The sequence below is a fragment of the Spermophilus citellus genome, assembly GCF_964194105.1.
Source record: "Spermophilus citellus genome assembly, chromosome: 4".
NCBI classification, from domain to species: Eukaryota; Metazoa; Chordata; class Mammalia; order Rodentia; family Sciuridae; genus Spermophilus; species Spermophilus citellus.
The window spans coordinates 110,162,508-110,186,491 of NC_138185.1; the positions used below are offsets into that span (position 1 = coordinate 110,162,508).

A 23,984-nucleotide genomic window follows, 5' to 3' on the forward strand; every position below is an offset into this window, starting at 1 on the left:
AAACCCTCCAGGCCAACTACCATCCAAGCAAACACCTCTTGGTCCACCCAGCTATACAACAAGCCCTAGAATACCACCTTCCCTGCACACTGTCACTCCGCTCCCTTCTGATTTATAATCACTGAGCTGTGCTACTCCATCCAGCATGAAAACCTTCCAGCCACGAGGAGGACAGCAAAAAGGGGCAGGAGGAGGACAGCAAAGTTCTGCCTGCTCCCAGCTCGCATCCTTCCTGCTCTGCAGACCTCCAATGAGCACCCATGGCCACAAAAGATGACCTGGTTCAGAGAAACCAGTTAGGGACTAATTCATGGTAGAAAGTCAACTCCAAAGGACCAGCAGGTAAGGTATGGATGGAAGAGAGAGGAAGTCTCCAATCCAACCAGAGAAGATCTACACTGAAAATCAAGATAGAGCGTCCCAAGGGTGTCCAGCTTGGGAAGATGAACGTATCTACTTCTCCCTTCCTGATCCCTTCAACTGAGCTTTGGAGATGTTTTTTTTTTTTTTCAGTCGATTTAGCAAGCCTTAGTAACAAATACTTGTTGATTTTGTCCCTCTTTGGAAGGACCTGAGTATCAGGGAGAGATGGTTCCAGAGAGGTGGGCAGAGGAAGGGGAATTGGGCTACAATGTCTCTCTGAGAAAGCCTTCTTTTACATTACCTTCCTGGCCACTCAGAATGAATTTTGACAGGCTGTGCTTTTCCTGGGACATTTTTTCTTTGAACTCCCAGGCTTCTCTTTACTGCAAGTTGCTATAATATGAACCAGATTTTTTTTTTCTCCCTCTTGTTTGCTTAAAAGGCGTTAACTATAAATTAGAGTATCTTAAGAGTGAGGTGTCACACGTGGGGCCTCAGGCTCCTCAGGCCCAGAGCCCCTTGGCTGGGAGAGGGGCCAGGCCGCCTCTGTCTTTGGCAGCCAGACTCCAAGACCCGGGCCAGGGATGAACCCACCCTCCCTTTCAAAGCTATCCAGTTACATCAATGTACAGAAACTGCCTTGTTTGCCTTGAACATTAAGTTTTATTCCCCCTGTTTTTCTTTCTTAGAGGAGCAAGAGAAGGAAGAGTTTGAAGGGGTTTAAACGTACGTTTCTTCTGAGTTATTTTCCACAAGATTCTTTCATTCTGATGAGCGTTCACCCAAGGAGGACGCCAGGGTTCATTTGCAATGCGGCCATGCACGGAAGGGCTGCCTGGAGTCCCCCCTCTGGGGGGCTGCCAGTGGGCAGCTGACACAAGAAGGCAATGACCATACAGTTTTTTAATTTACCTATTCATTAGATTCTCATCAGTGAATCTTTACAACGGCACATACCCACTTCCCTCAGAGTTTGAGTATCATGCCCCAGAGTCAGCAACAGACAGACGTTTCTCATTTTAGTGGAGTTCAGCTTTGTTTTTTATGACACTCAAGTTCAAAGCTGTTACTCAATGTCAAAATTTAGGAAACAGTCACTGTACCAACTATTCAGTGGGTATGAGTGAAAAGATAGAGCAAGCCCTCTGATACCCTTCCTTCCTCCCTCCCTTCCTTTCTTTTTCTCTCTCCCTCTCTCTCTCTCTCTCTCTCTCTCTCTCTCTCTCTCTCTCTCTCTCTTTCTTTTTTGGTTTGGTACCAGAGATTGAACCCAGTTGTGCTTTCCAACTGAGCCACGTCTCCAGCCCTTCCTGTTTTTTATTTTCAGACAGGGTCTCCCTAAGTTATTTAGGGCCTCACTAAGTTGCTGGGACTGGTTTTAAACTTGTGATCCTCCTGCCTTAGCCTCCCAAGTGGCTGGGATTACAGGCGTGCACCACCGCACCCAGCTCTGGTATCTTGTCTTACAAGGACACTAATATCATCACAGGGGTCCCACCTTTGAGGCCTCACCTAAAGGTCATTAACCTTCTAAAGGCCTCTCCTCCAAATACCACCGTGTTGGGGTTCAAGCCTTAATACAGGAAGGATAAACCCCTTTGAGGGCTGGGAGGGGAGGGGAGACTGGAGGGCAGGGGCGAAAGGGTCAAAGGTGAGCTCTTTGCCTTCAGCACATGCAGGCTCCCACCCAGCCCAAGTAGAAACACCAGGGGTGGAATTAGAAATATCCAGAACTTTGGGATGCCAAAGCCAAAGGGATTGTGTCTGCCTTCCCACGAAAGTGGGAGTAGGGGGACCACCCCACAGAGTGTCCCCAGCAACACACGCCAGCTGTAGGAGGAAAGAAAGAGTGTGTGGTGAGTTTAGGCAGAGAGCTGAGACAATGGCACAGAGGCCAGCGAGGGGCTGCAGGAGGTGTGGAAGCCTGAGGAGGACAGTCCAGCACTGGAAGCACAAGGGCAATGCTGGGGCCCATGGGCATCAGCTGCACTCGCAAGGCCCAAGATGGACCTGACCTGTGAAGAAGGGCATGAGATAGGCCTGGAGCTCATCAGCCCCCCACTATGCTCTGAAACAGACCAAGAGCTCCAGGTCTGGAGCAGCTGCAGAGATGTGAGAGGGGCGAGCTCAAAGATCAGGCCGAATGTACTGGTCACCTGGCCAGCAAGAACCAGCAGAGAAGGACAGGGACCAAGTTCCTTCCCCCAGGACCATGGCACTGGGCAAACTTCTTCCTGCTCCACCCCAGCTTGACCCAGGAGAACAGATGAGAACAGAAAAGAGAAGGAATCCTTGAGAAGTAGGAAGGGACTCAGAGCATGAGACCCCCCAGCCTGTCTAGAAGATGAAGTGCCACCTCTGCCCCAGCTCCACACCTCTGTCATTCCTACCGTGTGGAAATGGGGCTGAGTTATGAACAAAGTGGAATCTCAAAGTGATATCTCACAGTCTCCAGTTGATGGCTAATATATACTTCTTATACTATGTTGGGTGCTCTAAGAATTATTAAATTTCATTTTACACACGAGAAAACGTGCTCAGAGAATAGCAGGAGCTTGTTTGTGGCCACACAACTTTTAAGTGATTGACACTGGACATGCCCTTGATCTTCTGAAAGCTCAATGTGCTTTCTGTTTATACCCTGTTCTATTTCCCCAGCTCTCCCTGAACAGGCATAGCTCTCCCAGGTAGAAATGAAGGTAAGAAATAACTCTCCGGGGCTCATTATCATAGCGTGCGCCGGCAGAGAGAGCCTCCACTTTTCTCCAGGCATAGCAATGCTGACCAGCTTGTGGAACACGTGAGGCTACAAGGACATGTAACTTCCACACCCACTAACTACAACCACAACAGAACACCATTGTGAGTTCTCAAACACACGTTGCTAGATTGATGTATTTGTCCAATATCAACATAAAAACCCTCCTTACTTTGTTCCTTCTCTTGATTCCATCCAGATTTGCAAATCACAGTCCTTAGGACCACCTGTGTCCATGCTGGATGACTGTCCTGGGCCAGAGCCCCCATCCACATCTCTGCACCATCACATCGTTTTGATATGGGGAGTTGGTTCTTTTCCTACTTTTAACCCAAAATGTTTTTTTCCACCTAAGTGTCTACAAATATTATGAATCAGAGGCAAAATCTACCCAAAGAACTAGGCAGACTTCAGTCAGTTAATCCTACAGACACAAATTGGTGTGAAAATGACCTGCTTTTCATTTTCTAGTACTTTAGGTATTTTGGGTGCAAACCAATTTGCTCCCAATTAAGTCTTTATTTCTACAATGCTATTTTAACTTGAACTTAGGTTTTACTGTGTAACTTTACTTTTCATTTTGTCCCTGATACTTTTTACAACTCGTTATAGTTATTATGTACAGTTGCTATGTAATGGGGACATTAACATCAGGGACCCCTGAGACTTTCATGTCAGATTTGATGACAATACTAAGAATAACTGATGTTGTTCTAATACTTACAAGTATATCAGGTACTGTGCTAGGTGGTTCACAGAACTGTCATTCAATCTTCATTTTTCTGAGACACAGAGAGGTTAATTAACTGACCAAGGCCAACATTCATAGGTGATTGAATTGAAACTGGAACCCAGATCTCTCTGATTGCAAACCCCATGTTTCCATTACAATATTGTACTACAGTATAGATATATTGTCCAATATACCCCCAAGCAATTGGGTCAGTCAGTAGAACAACCATTCTATATGAGTGGTGTTGAATAATATGTTCATATTTGTTAGAGTAATTTCAAAGCAAGTCCCCTTATTACTAATTCAATGCACAAGGCTTTTCCCATCTAAATAGCAAAGTCTTGATGTGGTCACTGAGCCTCCTCTGTGATGACCATCTCCGGGTATGTGTCCAGCAGGAACAGGCTTCCCTGGGCACTACAGGGGTGCTGAGGCTGCCTCACGAAAGTGGGAGTAGGGGGACCACCCCACAGAGTGTCCCCAGGCAGGCAGGATCAGGTAAGGCCAGCCAGCCTGTTCCCTGGTTCGCCTGTGCTGGTCCCTGCAACGGAGAATGAACAGAAGGCAAGGGGATTTCTATGTAATCTTTGAATGTGTTTACAACCAGTCCCCAGTTTTCACCACCTCTCTTCTGACCAATCCATTCACCCAGCCACGCCTGAAAGCCACTGATGCTTAACTTTTCACCACCTTGACTCAAGAATTTGTCAGTTTCTAGCAAGTGGTTAATAGAAGAGGAGGGTGGATTTCCAGGTCAATGTGTGAGTGCCATCTAGTGGTGAATGGTGTAACTTCAGGCCACTGTGGGCACAATGTCTTTCCTACATGTTTCTGTGAATGCATGCAGACAAAGCATTAGGATCATCCTGAGGTGAGGGTATCTAACAAGAGAGGCAACAATGGTGTTTGGTTTTGGAGCCTTTGTTATGTAAAGCTGTAAAAAAAAAAAAACAAGTTAGCTAAACTAATTTCTATCACTTCATGATCACTTGCACTGAAATCATCTAAAGCCACAGAATGTTACAAAAGTTAGACTTGGGGTAAGATTAGGATCTCTCCCAAATTGTCTTTTACCATCAAAAAACCCCTAATTTTGTCTTGGAAAAATGACATCTCTCCGGGCTGTAGTCTTCTCGACATTATCTTCTCCATATTCTGAGTGAGGCTGGTGGACCACACTATGGAAGCCATCCTTCGTAAGGTCCATTTTAGGATAACATAAACTTCCAAAGAACTTTCAGTGGCTGATGTTTTGTTTCAAGCCAGCAAGTGGATGAATAAAGAATAAATCATCTTGATACGCTTTGGAGGTGACAATGCCTAAGTGCATTGTCCAGTCTTCCTATTTCCTAACGATGTTTGTGTGGGCAATGTCCCCACAGAACCATCTGGATAATGAAGTCATCTATTTGCCTCTGCTAATGCAGCTGTTGTTCATCTGAAGACAAGCACCTTGCACCCTTAGCCCTTCTTCCTACCTGGATAACGGGCTTGATGGAGAAAGAGCAGGCAGCTGATGCTCATGAGATCAGGTTGCCACATAGTACAGGTGGTAGATAAAGACACCAGAGGGGCCTGGGCCCTTGATGATGAAGATGCAAGGGCATCTTCAGTAGCCAGGGCCTCTTCAACTGAAGCTGTTTCCCTGTGAAAGACAAACTCACTGATTAAACCTGATTTGGGGTTTCTGTTGCAATCAGGACAGTTATACCCTAATTGGAACAACACAGATTTGGTCATTTCTTTTCCTTGTTTTTTTTTTTTTCCTTTATGGTGCCAGGGATTGAAACCAGAGGTGCTCTGCTCTACCACTAAACTACATCCCCAGCCCTTTTAACTTTTTACTTTGAGACAGGGTCTCACTAAGTTGCTGAGGCTGGCCTTGAACTTGTGCACCTTCTGCTTCAGCCTCCCAAGTCATTGGAATTACAGGTGTGGACCACTGCACCCAGCTTATTTTCTTATTCAACGAATTTTAGAGCATGAGCCTATAATGATGTGCCAGGAACTGTCCAGATACTAAAAGACACTCTAATCTTGAGTACCTGTGGTCTGGTGGGATTAGTTCCAGGGCAGTGTGAGCTCTTCCAAAGGAAGGAGGTGGTCAGAGAAGTCACTCCCAAGGTGATTCTTAGTGGAACGTTCAGGTAAAGAAGGGGAACAGGGCAACAGCAGACACGATTGTGTGTCAACACAGCAGGTGCTTTCCCTTCCTCTGTGCTGATGGAGTCTTAGTTTTCATTCCATGTCCTTCTGTCCCTGACCCCCCTCCTGACTTCATTAAGTCCCTCTGCTGGTGAATGGTGTAGAGATGGCTCTGAGAATATGATGGCAGGCACATTCTGCTTTGAGGGGTTCCAGAAAAGCTTTCTGTGTTCAGAAGAGAATGCTCCAGAAAGAATGGGCTCCTCCTTCTGATGAACCTCATGTCTTCACAAAGTTCCCAGACCTGCAGCTGACACCCTGAAAACTGACAGAGTGAGTCTGAGTAGCCCACCCAAGGCCACCAGGGTGGAAAGATGAAGGGAAACAAGACCTCCACTGGCTGCACTAACTAGTCCTCGAGCCACAGATGCTTGCACTGTTATACGAGTTCACGGATCCTCTTCACCTTGAAGCCTAAGGACTGCATTTTCTGTTACCCGAAGCCATACATGTCCTGCCATGAAGGCATTCCAGGCTGAAGAAGGAGCACATACTGAAGAGCTGAGAGATGTGTCAGAAAATGGCATTTTTTCCTGTATATTTCGTTGGTGCATTACAGTTGTACATATGGTGAGATTCATGGTTACATTTTCCATGCACGCAACATAACAGTATACTTTGGCCAATATCCTTCTCCAGGATTTCCCCTTTCCCTTTCCTGCTGGTCCCTTTCTTCTACTCTAATGGTCTTTATTTGATTTTCATGAGAACCCCCTTCACTTTCTTTTTCTTTTTTCCTCTCTAACTTCCACACATGAAGGAAAACATACAACCTGTGGAGAAGATAGCATGTTATAAGAACTAGGGGCAACAGTCAGGCCCAGTGGTGCATGCCTGTAACCCCCATGACCAGGGCAGGAGGATCACAAGTTCAAGGTCAGCCTTGGCAACTCAGCAAGACCCTGTCTCAATATAAAAAGGACTGGAGATGTAGCCCAGTAGAGGAGTATGTCTGGGTCCAATCCCCAGCAATGCCAAAAAACAAAAACAAAAACAAAACAAAACAAACAAAAAAATCTAGAGGAATTATGGATCAATCAATGAGGTGAAAGAGTAAAAGAGTCGAGGGACAAAATGACCTGGCAAAATAACATGGCCATCTGAAGACCACGGGGGAATTATTGGCAGTGTCCTGGTAGGGTAGAGACACACTAAGATCCATAATTTAGAAAATGATACTCACAATTTTGTATGAGAAAAGGCAACATTGGAGACAGGAAGACCATTAAAGGTTTGCTTTACTCATCTACACAAGTAAGATGAAGACTTGAAGTCAGGAAGTGATGGTGGGAAGACAGATAAAGAGCATAATACTGAAAACTGCCAAGGAGCCAGTTTCCCTGGGGTCACATCACCACTGGTGTGATGGGGTAAGGAAAGAGGAGTTGAGGCTGGCATTCACATCTGTCCTGGCTGACTAACTGGATATTGTTTATGAAGACAGAAGAAACCTTCTATGCTGGTAGGGATATTTTCCTTTGGGGGAATTGAGGGAAATAAGGGTAAATTCTGTTTTAACTCTCCCAGGGGTCTACCCTGTTGCATGCAGTTGCTCAGGAGGGTAAAGGACATATCCCCGTCGAGCTTAACAAATACGCTCAATACTTTGACGTGCATGGAAAACACATACCATAAGAAACCCATGCACTTCCATGATGACATCTGAGCTATACAACCTTGAAGAGACCTTTCTGAGACTTAACAGAATTATCACTTCTTTCTAGTGGCCTAAACAATGATCTTGACCAAGGCTTTGAGCTTCAGATTTGTGTATCCTATTTGCTACCACCATTTGGAAATGACTTAGGAGGGCCATTTGAAGACATTGAGAACCTCTTGCTAATCAGGTTGATGTGGGGTGAGGACATGGTCTCTGGGGAAGCCTCTATAGGTGTGACACATCTGTACTAGGGCTTGTAAGGTTGTGGGTATTCAGCAACACCTGGTGAAGAATGAACAAATTGTGTGGGGCTGGTCACTCCAAATGAATAGTGCTGCTTCCCATGGTAATCTCAGGGCTTGCTGAATAGCAGGTTGGTTGGATTGAACATCTGAGTTTGTTAAACATCTGAGTAAGGACTATGTGTTGACTCACTGTGTTAGACACTGGAGGATCAAAAATGAGTAAGACAAGATTAGTCTCTGGTTCAAGGTTAGTTCTGAGCATACCTGGATAGGCAGATGTATGGATCAAAAAGGACAATAAACAATTACAGGTGTTTCCATGAAGCTCTGTTTGAAATACAGCAGGCAGAGGCAGCTGCCCTCTCTGGAGCCCAAGAGTAAAGGCATTTGGGAGAAATGACACCCAAGCTGAGACTTGCCAGGTGAGCAGCTCTTTGGCAAGTGTCTGGGGAGGAAGAGGCATTCTGGGTAGAAGCAGGGGCAGAGCCTAGCAGCATGGAACAGAGGTGTGGTCTAATCAGAGAGCTGTGCCTGGTGTGGTCTGGCTGCAGTGTGACCGGGGAGGCAAGGGCTAGGTCACCAAGCATACTGAATGCCATGCTAAGTACCTTGGGCTTTCACCTACAGACAGCAGGGGGAGGCACAGAGGACACAAAAGCAGGGAAGTTGTTTACCCTGATTTAAATTTGAGAATCCCTCTGGCAGCAAAGTGAAAGCTCAACTGAAAAAGGTAAGAAAGGGGGTAGAAAGACCAGTTAGGAGCCCACTACAAAGGGACAGAGAGCAGAATGAAGAGCAAGGATGAAGCAATGGATGAAGAGAGCCAGGAAGGGGCAGGACTTCCAGGAGGTAAATGGAGACAACTTGGTCACCATGGATACGGGGAGGAGAGGCTTGGGGCACTAGTGGAATGGAGGCACCCCTTGCCCAAATCGGAAGCCCAAGCAGGAGGGCAATAGGAAGGAAATATAATGAACGGGATTGGACTATGGTGGCCTGCCGAGCTGCGAGCCACGTAGACCCCAGGGAGTGTGTGTGTGTCTGGAGCTCAGGAGACAGGCGGGGCTGCAGAGGACTGATTCTCTTGGTACATTTCTGTCTTCTGATCAAGGATTAAGTTGATATGTGACTGAGCAAAACTAGTAATGTCACCTGTGGCCATAGAAGAGATGACATCCCTCGGGAACATACGAATTAATTCAGAGTTTCAGATGTTCCACTGAATTCTTCAGAATTTCCGAAGTGCCATAACGTGGATGGGAAGTGATCCAGCAGTGATCTTGTCCTACCTGCACTCAGTGAAAGAACGCTTCTCTGGCATCAGTTTATCCAGCTTGTCAGTTTGTCTACCCTTATCTGAATCCCTGTCCCCATCCCACTGTTCATCACCCATTTTCTGGGAATTCAAATCATTTTAAATAGGGAAGGCATTATCAGGAATGGAAGAGGCCATATCATGCTAGGAATCTGATTTCTTAGGAATTTTTTCTGTTATCTCAAAAAATACTACCTTGGCCTTGAGTAATCAGGACAGGCAGTGCCTGTTCTTCAACAAAAGGGGTATATGGCAGTCCTTATGTCAAGGACTTGTCCCAGGACCTTTCTTCTAAAAAATAAAATAAAATAAAATAGAAGCCTTTGAAGAGCATTTGTTATGTACCTTTGCTTCAGTCTTGAAATTACATTTGCCCATTGTGCTTCAATTCCATACAGAGCTTCACAATGTAAGCAGGGGATGCCCCAGAGGGAATTGGCTAGGATACAGGTTTGAACATGAACCTTTTAAACTTTTCCAAAAGAATAGAAATACAGACACTTATTTATTTATTTTTAAGAAGTGGTCCAGGATGACACTGTTCTGTAAATGCCCAGCAGGGGGACTTGAAAGTGACAAGACACAGGAGGGTTTTTTATTTTTATTTTTTTGCCTCTGAACTTACATGCATTTTCAAAGGACTGTTTTAATGTTTCCTCTTTGTAAAATTCAACATTCTCTCTCCTTGTCCCAAATTCAGAAGTACACTGTGGATGATGAGCAACATCAGGGGAATTGCTCTCCTATATACAGGGATCTGTTTTTCTCTTAATTGTAGGGTTGAACCTCAATTGACTGGAGCCTAGTTGGGTAGAAAGACCTTCCAGGGGAGGGGACAGCTTTGCCCTCTGGTTACAAGGTTTATGAGCACCCAGAGCAGCTCGGGGAGGCCAGGAAGGGGGAAAGGCAGCATAAGACAGGAGCCAGAGCCCAATCTAAGCTCCCTAAAAATAAATGCTTTGAATGCAATAAGGAAAATGGACGATCTTTCACTTTTTCACTTTTTCCCTCTCCAACTTTGTCTTTTGAAATATTTCAAACCCAAGGAAACAGTTGCAAGAACAGTTCACCTAGATTTAATTAACAGTTTGTCTCCTGCGCTTCCCTCTCTCTCTGCTCTCCCTCTGTCTATATTTCTCCACATTCATCAATTCTATCAGCACTTTTTTTTCCTCATCAATTCTATCAGCACTTTTTTTCCTGCAGCACAAGGGGATTGAATCCAGGGCCTCACACATGCTAGGCAAATGCTCTACCACTGAGCTACATCCCTAGCCCTTCTTATTTTTTATGTTATCCAGGCTGGCCTCAAACTTGGGGATCCTCCTGCCTCAGCCTCTCAAGTAGCTTGGATGACAGGCATGTGCCACCAAGCCTGGTTTTCTATAATTTCTTAAGCATTTGAGCTCAGTGGTCTGTTCTCTGAGGGGTTCGTTGTTTTTCAGAGAGGCCAAACATGAACCATGCAATAGGAATGAGAGGAGCTTTGGGGACTGGGAACAGAGTAAAAGCAGCAATGATTGATGCCTGTCAGGGGTGTGTCACTGATAGGTAACCTGTGTGGAAGATAAAGGCAGAAAAGGGTTCCTGGGCAGAGGGAACAGCCCATGTGAAGGCAAGAAGGAACTAAAGAGGATCATGCCGGAGGTTTGTTTGTGCTGTTCTTAGTCTTCTGCTTTTATCTTTTGCCTTTAGATGGCATCGGGGTTCACAGTCATTGCTAAGCTGTGCCCCGTATCATGCTCAAGATCTTAACATGCATCATCTTATTTAATCCTCACGAACTCGTGGGGCCAGTACTGCTATCCCTCTCACTTTACAAAGGTGGGGGAAAAAAGGCTCAGTAAAGTCAAGAACCTTAACGAAGGATCCCCATCTTGAGCAGCAGAGGGAATGATCCACAAAGGCCGGTCTGTCTTCTTAAAGCTCTACAGGTGAAATGCGCTCCCCAGGACATCCTAGGCAAAGCCTCCTTCCACCCCTCTCTCCCTTGCCCTATAACCCAGGTCAGGGGGCTCATGTGGCCTTTCCCACTTCAGGATTTTTTCCAGGCCGTGATTTTCTTCATCTGAGCCTCTGGTAATCCACATTTCCTATTCATCTCATGACACAGATCCTGTTGCTTATTAATCCCAGAATCCAGTCACGATATCCTGGATAACTTCATATCTGGTCACTGTCTGTCCTTGCTACCCTAGACATCAAGATGCACACAGATGAGTCCAGATGCATCTCCCCACTGTCACCAGCAAGGCCGCTTAGTATTCATGATGAACATCACACTGAGCCCAGATCTTTACACATGAAACAGTATCTCATTTAATTCTCTCAGAATTTTATACAGTGGTCTCAGCATCTTTAATTTACAGATTGGGTCTCCGAAATATATGACCTGATCAAGGTAACATGGCTAGTGAATTTACACACCTGGCTTTGGAAGAGCCAAAGTAGGTTTGATCTAAAAAAAAAAAAAATGAACAAAAAAATAAAACTAATTTGTAACAAAGACTGGATAGCAGTTGATTTTGTGTCTGTACACAACTGCCCTCAGGTGTCATTTACAGCTCTTGGCAATGTCAACAAGGAGAAATCATCCATTTAGTTCACATTTCCCCCCACTTTTTGCCCCGCACTGCTCTACTTTTGTTTAGTTTATTTAGGCCAGGGTATTTCCAGCCCTGATTTAAACAGTGATTCATGCTAATTTTCCTTAGGAGATGCTTTTAAAATGCTGTAATTTTAGCACTGAACACTAGATGGCACAATCAACCAGTCTTACAAAACCTTCCTGACCCATCCTTCCTCCATAAAGCATCAGGGGAAAAGTGACTTGATACTTACTACATATATAATCTCTAAAGGCTGAAACACAGCACTAGCACACAGACTTTCCCCTCAAAATAGTGGGTGATCCCTGGCCTCACTCTGAAAAGACCAAATGTCCATGGGGGAAGAAAGAAAAGAAAAAGCTCATTTTTTTCTGAGAGCACATCAAGGACCACTGAAACTCCAGGTATTGCACTTTAATCACATCCTACATTTGAAACCTCCCATTGTATATGAGAGGGATTTAAATTAGGCTTCTAGAAACTGGAAGCCCAAAGGATAAAAAGATTCTTCATCCCTAAAAAGCTTATCACAGCTTCACAAAGGAGACAAACACACATTCAGGTTTTGTCAAGTACGATTTTGAGAAAACACTAGTATTTGGAAATCAAATATTTGACTCTGCGACATCTCCAGAACTTTTAAGTGACAGTCATAGCCATTACTGACCTTCCTTCCTTTTTGTGGAGTCAGGAGGGAATAACTAGGCCTTTCTCCTGGTACCCTCTCAAGGTTTTGTTAGGAGACCAGGTCCACAACATCCTTAGGCATTACAATTACTAGCATCTTCCTTGAAATCATGAGAAAAGTAGGTAGGAAAATAGTAAATTTCAAATCATCAGGCAATGGGTTGATAAATAAAAATTTGATATGATCCATATAAGATAAAACAGAATTCATGGAAGATACTATTTACTGAATGACAGAAAATTACAAAAAGAGCTATGCTGCCCACAGTAATTTTTTCCCCTCTCAAATATAGTTTGTTCTAAAAGCAAACAGTCTCTTGAATACTTAGTCTGTGTTTTTCAATAAACTTCTAATTACTTTTTCTTTCTTATGCTTTTCCCTATAGGACCTTTATCTGACCTTTCATGGTTTTGTCACCTGGAATACTGTCCATGATTGTATTTCTGCCATTCTGAGCCTGTGAGTCACAGAAGATTCATTTTTCAATCAAGTTAAAAACATAATGTAAATCTGAAGTCTTTCAAAGGCTCCTAAGCACAGGTGGCTTTTCCAAGTGATAAATGAAGGTTTCCATCTAAAGGTATTAGCCCTAAGCAAAGACCAAACCTGTCATAACTAAATGTCAGTGTTTTCTTTCTCTTTCAAAATGTCTGTTCCAGTATGTGTGTATGAGCAGACATATAAACCAATAGACCAATGGGATAAAACAGAAAGCCCAAATCTAATAATTCCATACAGTAGTTAAGATGGAGCCTCGAAATAATGGGGCACTAATCAATTATAGTACAGGCAGTACTAGGCAGCCATCTGAAAAATACTAAAATTGAGTCCACACCTTGCAAGATACACTAGGATAAATTCTAAATGGATTAATGTAAAATGTAAAAAAAAGTAGCAGGTGAAGAGGCCCACACCTGTAATCCCAGTGACTCCGGGGGTGAGGCAAGAGGATCACAAGTTTGAAGCTGGTCTGGGCAACTTAGTGAGACCCTGTCTTAAAATTAAAAATAAAACTGGGGTTGTAGGAGCTGGGGTTATAGCTCAATAGTACAGCACTTGCTGAGCAGGTGTGAGGCACTGGATTTGATCCTCAGTACCACATAAAAATAAAAAATAAATAATAAAATAAAGGTCTAAAAAAAAACTGGGGTTGTAGCTCAGTGGTAGAGCACCCCTGAGTTCAATTCCCAGTTCCAGGAAAAAAAAAATATAAACACATAGAACCATAAATTTCTGAAAGAAAACACAGGGGAATGTTGCTGCTGTTGTTTTTAATGATTTCACAGTGTAGAAAGTCTTTCTAAAGCACACAAATCCAGAATCAAAAGACAGAAAATTGCTCAGTTTGCCATTTAAAAACTGTTAAACTTCAGCACAGCAAAATAGTAAACCAAACCTCAGGAGCCCAGGGCTAAGTCAAAAGGCTTCCATGTACCCCAAACCCCCAAACAAACACCTCCCCACGAAAAGTATATCATAAATAACCTCTTTAATATATGAAAAAGTCCTGCTAGTTAAGGAAAAGATCAACAACTGAAGAGAAAAATGTGGAAAGATTATAAAAAGGCAAATCACACAAAAGGAATGTAAATGGTTCCTGGTCAGGAGGGCAGGGGGACTGGGGCTGGCAGGTGAGGAGCCTCAGGCACACCTTCCGGGAGACCTTGAGAACTGAGCAGATGCCTCCTGAGGTTTTGTACCCAAGGCTCCTCAATCACCTGATCCTAGTCCAGGCCCCAGTGGTTCTTAAATATCATTCAAAATAAGATAAAGACAACTGAGAACTACATAAGACAAGATTTTCCACCTATCAGATGGGCAAAGATCCAAAAGCTGGATAACAAACCAGCCCCACTCATTGCCGGTGAGAGTGTGAGTTGTTCCAACTGTTCTGCAGACCCATATGCCACCTGCCTGCTGGCTATTAAATTCACAGACTCTGGACTCCCCTCTAGGAATTTATCCATCAGATACTTGCAAACATGTACATAAACCCACATACAAGTAGATTTACTGCCACACCGATGGTAATGGTATGGCATACATGTGCATCACAGCTAAATTATAATTAATTCATACAGGACAATACCACGCAAGTGTATATAATGAAGGATGCTTCTCTTTAGATTGAAACAAAAGATCTCCTAGGTACATTAAGAAAGAAAAGCAAGGTACATTGCAGTGTATGAGATACGCTGCCATATGTGTCGATAAGAAAAGTAATAGAACATGAATAATTGACTTGTAGACACATAAAAAGATCTGTATTAATAAAGAAAGCATCAAAGAGTAGCAATTTCCTGTTGGAACATGAGGAAACTGGGCAGATGATGGGCAAGGGTCATACTTTTGATTTTAGAGTCATGTAAATATCTTATCTATTAAAAATACAAAATATGTGGTGGTACATTCTTGCGATCCCAGCTACTTGGGAGCCTGAGGCAGGAGGATCCACAAGATGAGGAGCAATCTGAGAAACTTATCAAGACCCCGTCTCAAAATAAACAATAAAAAAAGGGTCAAGATGTACCTCAGTGGAAGAGGGCCCCTGTCTTAAATCCCTAGTACTGCTAAATAAGTACATGGAATAAAGTTTAAAAATTGTCCCGTGTGTTTCCCCTCTAATACCCATGCCTACCTAGAAGCAGCACACCTCAGGCTGTCCTTAAAATGCCTTCCTATCATATTAGTTGCTGCTCATTATAAGGTTTGACCTGACTTTTGGCAGGAATTTATAGGAGCTGCCCAAACTTGGTGCTAGGATGATAGATGCTCCCTTCACATCTTCACCCAGACTTCCCGGCTCTACCGGAGTCATCATTAGGCTTGAGCAGACTATGTCAGTCATAATAAGCGTAATGATGATAAAGGCTGACCCTACATTGAGATTACCAATAAATAGTGAGCCGATTGAACAAGAATGCACAGGAACCAAAAGGCAACTGCAGCTTGCTTTGACCCTTGAGTCTGAATAGAAACTGCACAGCTTTCCACATGCAGCACGGGTTTCTGCACTCCTAAAACTTTCCTTCATGCCTCCGGGAATGGTATCTGTAGAGCTGACCTGGTATGTGGGCACTGCAGAGCCCCACGCTGTCTGTACTGTGATGGATGGTTCTCTGACGGTACTGGCCTGTGCTTGGTTGAGGGGCAGAGGTGAGGTAGAGGTGGACTATTTGACCCAGAAGAATCTTCTCTGCTGAAAATTCCCTCATTTCTCCCTTATAAGTGCCAGTCACCACCCCTGATGAAAGGATTTAGGGAAAGGCCCTTGAACCTCTCTGTCGCTATGATCCAGAAAGGACCAAAAGGAGGGCCAGGACAGAAGCTCTGTGTATCCTGTTCCAATCTGATGGACGCAGCCTCTCTTTTAACCGTTTTAATATTGGAGATCCTGGCTGATCCCAAAGCCCATTCTCAACTCATTTCCACATGCAGCATGGGTTTCTGCACAACTCATTTCCACATGCAGCATGGGTTTCTCCTTCTCCACGGGAGGCTTTCTGGGCTTGGATAATGATCTAATGGAGCCTTTCCATGGCTAAAGCCAGCGTGTGTTCCGGAAGATGTGTGGGCTCTCGGGAGGAACCAAGAATGGCACCATCAGGAGGAGAGCAAACCAACCCAGGAGAGCGGGGAGCAAGCACACATGTCACCTCCTCGTCTGTCAGGCCCTGAGCACCTCAGTGTGCTGGGTCCTGGGTTAGAGGCCTCACTATTTTTTCCCCAACTCCTCAGGTCCATAGTGTCACCACTTGTCACCTGGACCCAGCCCTCCTCAGAGGGATTCCTCTAATGCTCCGTTTAACATGTGCTTCCTACCATCATCTGCTATTGAAGAATTCAGCTGCATACTGCTGGTCAAAATGTGTCATTTTTTTTGCTTATAAACCAACTTTTTTGCTACTTTCCCTCCACCATATATTAAGCTCAATGTTCAAGTGGCAGGAACCATGTGAATCTTTTCTACTATTTTGGTGCTGGTGTCTGGCCCAGTATACATCAAGCAGCTGTTTATTAAATTAATACATATGTGTAGTAACTAAGTGTTTACTAATTACTTAAATATGTATTAATCAAGAAATCTAAATGATTTTTTATGTTAGGTAGTTGTTCCAATGGTTGAAAATGAAAAAAAATAGGTAATAGGAAAAAAATAGGTTATATGATTAAAAAAAAGTCTGGTTCTGGGGATTAAACCCAGGAAAATTTCTTTTTGAATATTTATTTCTTAGTTATAGGTGGACACATTTTATATTTATGTGGTGCTGAGGATCGAACCCAGTGCCTCACGCATGCCCGGTGAGCACTCTACCTCTGAGACATAACCCTAGCCCTTAAACCCAGGGAAATTTAACCACTGAGCCATGTCCCTAGTCCTTTCTTAATTTTTTTATTTTGAGACAGGGTCTCACTAAGTTGCTTAGGGACTCCATAAGTTGCTGAGGCTGGCTTTAAACTCACAATCCTCCTTCCTCAGCCTCCAGAGCTGCTGGGATTACAGGCATGTGCCACCACACCTCCATTTCATCAGGTTTAAGTTCAGTTTCAATTTAAGATTTGAAGAGGTCCTGAGAGTATGGACTGTGAAGGTTTTAGTGCTTGGTTATTTTTACTCTTGATTATTTTCAGGAAAGGAGGTTTCACAACCAGTTTCTAACTAATACCTTTGTTCATTCATTCATTGTATTTAAAATACATTTATTGAATAATTTTATCTATTAATCACTGGGGATACAAACACAGTCTCTTTCCTTTGGGTGCTCAGATACATGTCCAAACAACTATAACACACTATGATGAGATTTAATAGTCCTAGATTAAATGGAAAGTACTTTTAGAACACAGTTTACTGGGGGGCAGAAATAAGAAAAGGAATCCACAAATGGTCACATAAGCTTGGAATTCACGTATATTAAAACTCTCCACCCTATTTCAAGGCTGAATCATGCAACCACTTGGCAAAAGAGGACAATTTATCCATGCAATTATTCTCTTGGTTTCCTTCAGGTAACAATATAACTCTAAGCAAAGTCCACAAAATAGAGCCAGTAAGCACAAGCAGGGAAAAAGCAATTTAGAGCAAATGGGCAGAGAAATGAGCAAGAGCCACTTGTTTAGTTCAGGAAGGCACAATAATGTTTATAAAGGGGGAAGATGGAAATTTGGCACCTGAAAACACACACACACACACACACACACACACACACACACACACACATTATGTCATCCTTTCCTACTCAGGGCAATACAATGGTCCAGAGCTTATCTCTGAACATTTGCAAACAGTTGCCTTGCTTTCATTTATTGAATAGACATGAACCTGTCCGCTGATATGTCCTGATGGAAGCTGAGTGGTGTCCCAGCACATGCTGAGTGTGGGCAGATGGCGGAACTGCAGGAAGGGCCCTACAGCCCAGTGATTGATCACTGACTGTGGGGGTGATGGGAGAAGGGAAGGTCAGTAGCAGGAGGGCTTCATGGAAAGCACAGGGTGGAGTGGGGGAGGATGCACTCATACTTTTCTAGGTTTTTCCGCCATTAGCTCAGAAGGGGCTCAAGGCATTCATGGTGAACAACAGAAAAAAACAAGGGAGGGAGACAGGAACTTGAGGAGGTGCCAAGAGCTCTTGCAAACCTTCAAGGCCTTGGGCTCTGGGGACTCGGGCAATTGGGTTTTCTCTCCTTGTTTTATCTACATTCAACTGCCCATCCCAGGTCTAAAAGAGATAACTGCACTGGATTCAAGACTACTTTCATCTGGGTGAAATCCAACACACTGAGTCACAAAATACCTTAATTCATTTCCACATTTATTTTAAGAATTCATTCAAATGATAGGCATTTTGCTAAAGCTAAAATTACACATGGCACTGGATTCCAGGCTGATGGGAAGCATATGCCTTCCCATAGAGGTCCACACTGTGGAGGCCCAAACTGGAGGCACTGATAGGTCAGGGAGTAACTCATACCTGGGATTTACTAATTGTAAATGTTTTGTAGTAAAGATGTATGGTATTTACTATAGGAGCCATGAGACCTGGACTTCATTCCATAGATGATAGGGAGCCACAGATGGAATTTAAGCAAAAGAGAGGCATATCCTGATTTGTTTTTTTTTGGAAAAACAGTCATTTGGGGAAGAGGACATGAGGAAAATAAACCCAGAACTGTAGAGAGAACATGGATGTTTTTCCATGACAATACACTACCTTTTCTGTTCTGATGAGTTCAGCCTGAAAAACTACCGCTAACTGTAAACTACACAGAAGTGCTTAGTAGGTACCACTCTCTTCAACTTCACGATAGACCTCTGTAACTTAGGGATATACAAGTCCCACTTAACTGGGCCATTGTCAAGGTAAATGCATGAATGAAATCATTTGTATATAAAGTGTGCAGCACCGTGTCTGGACATATTAAACTCGCAGAAATGGCTCCTTGCTGGCTTGTCTCAGCTCCAGTACCTGTCTCCTTTGTGATTCGGAAGCCACCAATTCTTGACAAAGCACCTACTCAAGAACTGTTCCTTCATAATCCCAGACTTCTTTTTTGTTTTGTTTTGTTTTTTAAAGCAGGGATGGAGATAGGTCTTAGAGTGATCCTGACTCTTTTAGGATCCTTCAAGTTGGGAGGCCTAAGATTTCTGACAGTTGGTCTCCAGAAAGCTAAGGATTTTTTTTTTCCTTAGTCCTCGACCCAAAATGACCCTGTTCTTTCAAATGCCTGATATGCCTTCAAGTTAAAGTTTCATCTATCTTTATTGCATTGTCAGCAAAAATAATAATACATACATATCAAATAAAATTCAGAAAAAAAGTTTAAAGCTGAGATTAATTGACTGCTTAAGAACAAAAATTGTGTTTATTGGTCTAACTGCTATTTCATTCCCATAAATGACATCATGACTGGGCAGGGCTGGAGTTGTCTTTGAGGTGTCTCTGAAGACTGGTCATATATAACCATTTGATATCAAGAGGGCTGAGGGGAAGCAGGTGGAATCTCTGCAGCCTCCTATACATTATCCTGCTTTTGGAAAGCCAGCGTAGGAGCGCTAGTGCCCTTCCCCTTCAAGGCCCATCTATATCAGCCAGGGACCTGGAGCCAAAGTTTGGGATCCTTCTGTCCCTGCCAAGGAAGGGAGAATGTCCCAGCATGGAAGGCCTGGAAATGGCTCCTCCATATTCTTCCATGCTCCAACCCCCACAAAGCCAGTCCTAAGACACTTGCTTCCTTCCCACGTCCTTCCAGCTCTTGGGTCCAACATGCAGAGAAGCTCCAGCAACTGGGCAACACACCTACACCCAACCGGAACTTAGCTAAACTTGCACTGGGTGGGCACGGGCTCTTTGTTAGGCGCTGCTCCCCTTCCCAGTCTGTGGGCTTATCAAATATTCTCATTTGATGCTTGCTACCTCTCATTAACTCCTGTTGCCAGTCTAGCTATTCTCTTCAACTTCACATGGTCTGGGGAGGTTTGTGGGACCATTGCAGAGACAAACACATCCCGGAGTACTCTCTATAAGTGACAACTTTCTCAGCCACAAGGCAGGGAGACAGATATATCAGTTTCAATTCCAGGCATCCAGAACTTCAGCCTGGGAAGCAATGTACTTGTTATTTAAACTGAAGTTCTAGGGAGGAAGGGGTAGTCAGCAGCTCTGCCAACTTCCATAATGGGATTTTAGGCAAATGCTCAGAGAAAAATATAAAGAAGAATCAAAGTGGTCCTTGTAATATCAGATTCGTATTAAGATATCCATATCATATCAGCCTTTGAGCAATTATTATCTGCAAACTGTGTTGCCCTCTATTTTGAAAGTTTTTTTTTTATCAGTTAGAAGAAATCTATACCCATATTCTTCTCGGTGTTTGTTTTTCTTTCATGTCGCCAGTCCAGAAACCCTTACTGCAACAGAGGAAAAAACACTTCTTCCCTCCAAGTCACCTCACCATCCCATATTGACATGCCTGTTAACAATATTTGAATCAAAGGACCCCTCAAAACTTTGCTACTCAAAGTATGATCCAAGGACCGGCAACATTAGCAGCACAGGGGGGTTCTTAGGAAAGTGGACTCAGTCCCTTCTTCAGATCTACTCCCTCAGAATTCACAACACCCTGGGCATGCACACTACAATGTAAAAACACTTCCTCAGAAGATAAGGGGAATCTCACAAATCTATGATCTGCTACACACATGCCCCCCTCAGAAAAAAACAAGTACTTTTGCATAGAAAACTCAAGTACCATTAGATATACGTGAGTGTAGACAGTGAGTGCCAAGTTCTGTTATAAGGGTCATCATGATTCTTCACTACAACACGGGAGGTAGGTATCATCCTTCTCAACTTATAGAGGGTAAACAGGGTGCAGAGAGCTTAAGCGGCTTTTGCAAGGTCATGCAGTAAATCAATGGAAGAGACAGGATTTGAATCCAGGCAGCCTGACTCCAGAGAGCAAGTTTCTAGCCATCCTTCCAATAGTGCACCTGCATTCAGGAAATTAAATAATTGATCCAGGACCTGGGAGAAAAGGCTAGATTACTCTAAGGTGCCTCATTTTAGGGTCAGTGGCATTTAGAAGTAGTGAGCATTAGAAGTGAGGATCTCAGAACTCCCTTGGGTTATCATCTGAGGATGCCAAAGCTTAAAGAGAGAAAATGTGTGAAAATCAATGGTTTTCCCAAAGGAGTAGAAAATTGGAGGCAGGACATGTCTGAGCCTCTAGTGAACTTCCCATCAAGCTTCCTGCCTCCTCGGTGCCACATCCTAATTCTTCCAGGGTTTGGCTCTTCCAAAGGCATTCCAAGTGACAGTGTCTATTTTCCCTTTCATTCAAAATCTGAGAATATCAGTTCTGCTTCCTTCTATTCCATTTTGTCATTTTGTATCCCATGTAAAACCTTCTTTTAAAAGGTTAGTGTGAGGGGGAGTTTGTGTTTATAAATCACACTTCAAAAACTCTAATAACAAATAAATAGATGCATGATCTACAATCAAAGTGTAACAGGAACTTTCAGATGTTACAGCCAAAGCGCTCTCTTCCTTTGATGAAAGTCAGTCCTGCTAACTATTGAGTGTTAATTAAGGTCGAATCTTAGTTTGGGCTCCAGAGTCATTTGCCAGCTAGGTCTTAGCTCCACTAATGCTTTTATAGATGAAAGCAGGGTAGAAGTCCAGGACCAACGAATGTGGCTCTGGAACCTGGGCCATTCCATCTGAGATGCCTATATTTAACCAAATGGTACCTTCTGTCAATGTTGACTATCCCACAAGGAGTGTCTCCAACCCCAAATGTTTGCAGAATATGGGGCGGGGAGTTTCTGGAACAAACTTCAGAAGCCCAGGGAGGTGAAAAACTCTTCCTGTTTAAAGTACAATTTCTGCTATAAAAGGCATTAAACAACTTTCCTTTGGAAGACTGCCTCATCTGGGAGAGGCAAGATAAAACACACCATCCCCTTAAAATGCCACCCTTATGATGCCACCATTTCTGAACTTACCCAGCAGTGTCCTCTCCATAACCTCTACTACAGGGGTAGGGAAGTTGTTCCAGACCCCACCACGCAAGACTGCCCCATCTCTTGTGAGATGTGTGGTGTGAACCTCAATCACTTAAATGCCTGAAATGCCAGAGTGGGTCAAAGACCAAAAGCAGAGAGCTGACAAGCAGCGTCCACCTCAGCCCAGTTCTCCCAGAGCTCATGGTTCCAGGGGCCCCGTGTGGGCTGGGGAGCCATAGCAGCTGCTCTGTGAAAACAAGAGATTGGCAGCTATAGAACAAACACCCTAAGAGTCCACCCTGAACACCCTGTCCAGGGGACTTACCTTGCACTGTCCGGACACGCAGATGGCCGTTCCATTCTGGTCACATGGGGTTCCATCAATGACCTTCTCCGCTTGCCGCACATAGAAGCGGTAGCCCATTGCCTGGCAGTTCAGCTCACACTTGTGATTGCCCTTTACTGCCCCAAACATGAAAAAAAAAATGTCAGTGCTGTCGAATCAATCAGCACCTTTTATCACTACGTTTTTTATTGAGATAAAAATCTCAATAAAAATTAACATAAAATTAACCATTAACCAAAGTGTACATTTAAGCACATTTTAGTATATTCACAAGTTTGGACAACTAGTACCACTGTCTAATTCCAGAACATTTCCATCACCTCAAAAAGAAACCTCCTGCCTGTTAGCTGCCACTCCAATTCCTCTCTCCCTCCAGATCTTGGCAACCACCAGTCTACTTTCTGTCTCTCTGGATTTGTCTATTCTGGACATTTTGCAAGCACATACTTTTTCAAGTTGCAAGGAAGTATTGATACTCTCAGATTTGACGGCTTAGGGAAGGGCTATATCTTGATCTACTGGCATGGCAGAGATCCAATGCTAAGTGAACATCATAAAGAATCTTCTTCATGTTCTGTTTATAGAACATCGTTCCGCACTTTGTTACTGTCATAATTATATTTTATATATCCGTAATCATACAACTTTTGTAATATAACGTATGTCGTTATATGATCTTTGTGCTCTTCTTAAAGGCTGCTGTTTCCTGTAAAATTTCATCCACTATGAGATAATTTAAGGGCTTTCTCCATCACCTTAAGTTGCCGTTCAAAGTCCTAAACAATGGACAAAACATCTTGCAAGAATGAAACCTCGCCTACTTTTATGGTCTCATTTCCTGCCATTGTTCCTCAGATCCACATTCTACATCCAACTAACCATTTCCTCTGTCTAGCCATTGCTCAGCTCCTTCTGCCCTTCCCTCACTTGGCTAGCATCCAAATTGACCTTGCTTTAGTGCCCAGGTCACCTCTATGGAACCTGATTCCACCTGTGCACCCACCCATCACAGGTTGATTTGCCTCCTCTATTACAGCATGAACCATGCTTTATTGTCGTATGGTCTGAGAGAGCCCAGGAATGTGTCTTTCTTCATCACTTTTGCATTCTCAGTACCTGGCAGAGATCTTTGCACATAGCAAACACTACAGATCACTGAGGAATGAACGAAGGGATGAATACATGCATGTTTCCCCAAAATTTTTTGTTTTTTCCTTTTTCTCCCCTCCCTCTGCTAGATGCATTCCCCTTTATCTAAGCCTTTTTCTATACCTTTGTTACTTCACACAGAGCTTGGCACACAGAGGGACTCCATAAATGCTAACTTAATTATTCCATTAAGGAACAATTTAGCTGCTTCCAAAATAAGAAAGAGAAAAAAAGTTTAGGCAAAATATATTTCCATATCCAAAAGAAACAGACAAGCCAAATACACACTGTTTTTTTTTTTTTTTTTTTTTAAAAACTGTTTTTGGAGACAAGACTAGTGCTATGCTTAGCCATAGAGAGAATGTTCCAGGGTCGTGCCTTTGTCTAAACATCAGATTACTGGATTGG

At 43.5% G+C, this 23,984-nt stretch overlaps 1 protein-coding gene across 1 annotated transcript in view; it reads right to left on the bottom strand.

The window, feature by feature from the left end:
- THSD4 (thrombospondin type 1 domain containing 4) overlaps nt 1–23,984 on the bottom strand; it is a 630,142-nt gene that overhangs the window by 315,783 nt on the left and 290,375 nt on the right. Inside the window, exon 7 of the mRNA XM_081289549.1 lies at nt 22,407–22,543. Within this exon, the coding sequence (XP_081145675.1) occupies nt 22,407–22,543 (137 nt within the window). The remainder of the gene's footprint in view (nt 1–22,406; nt 22,544–23,984) is intronic.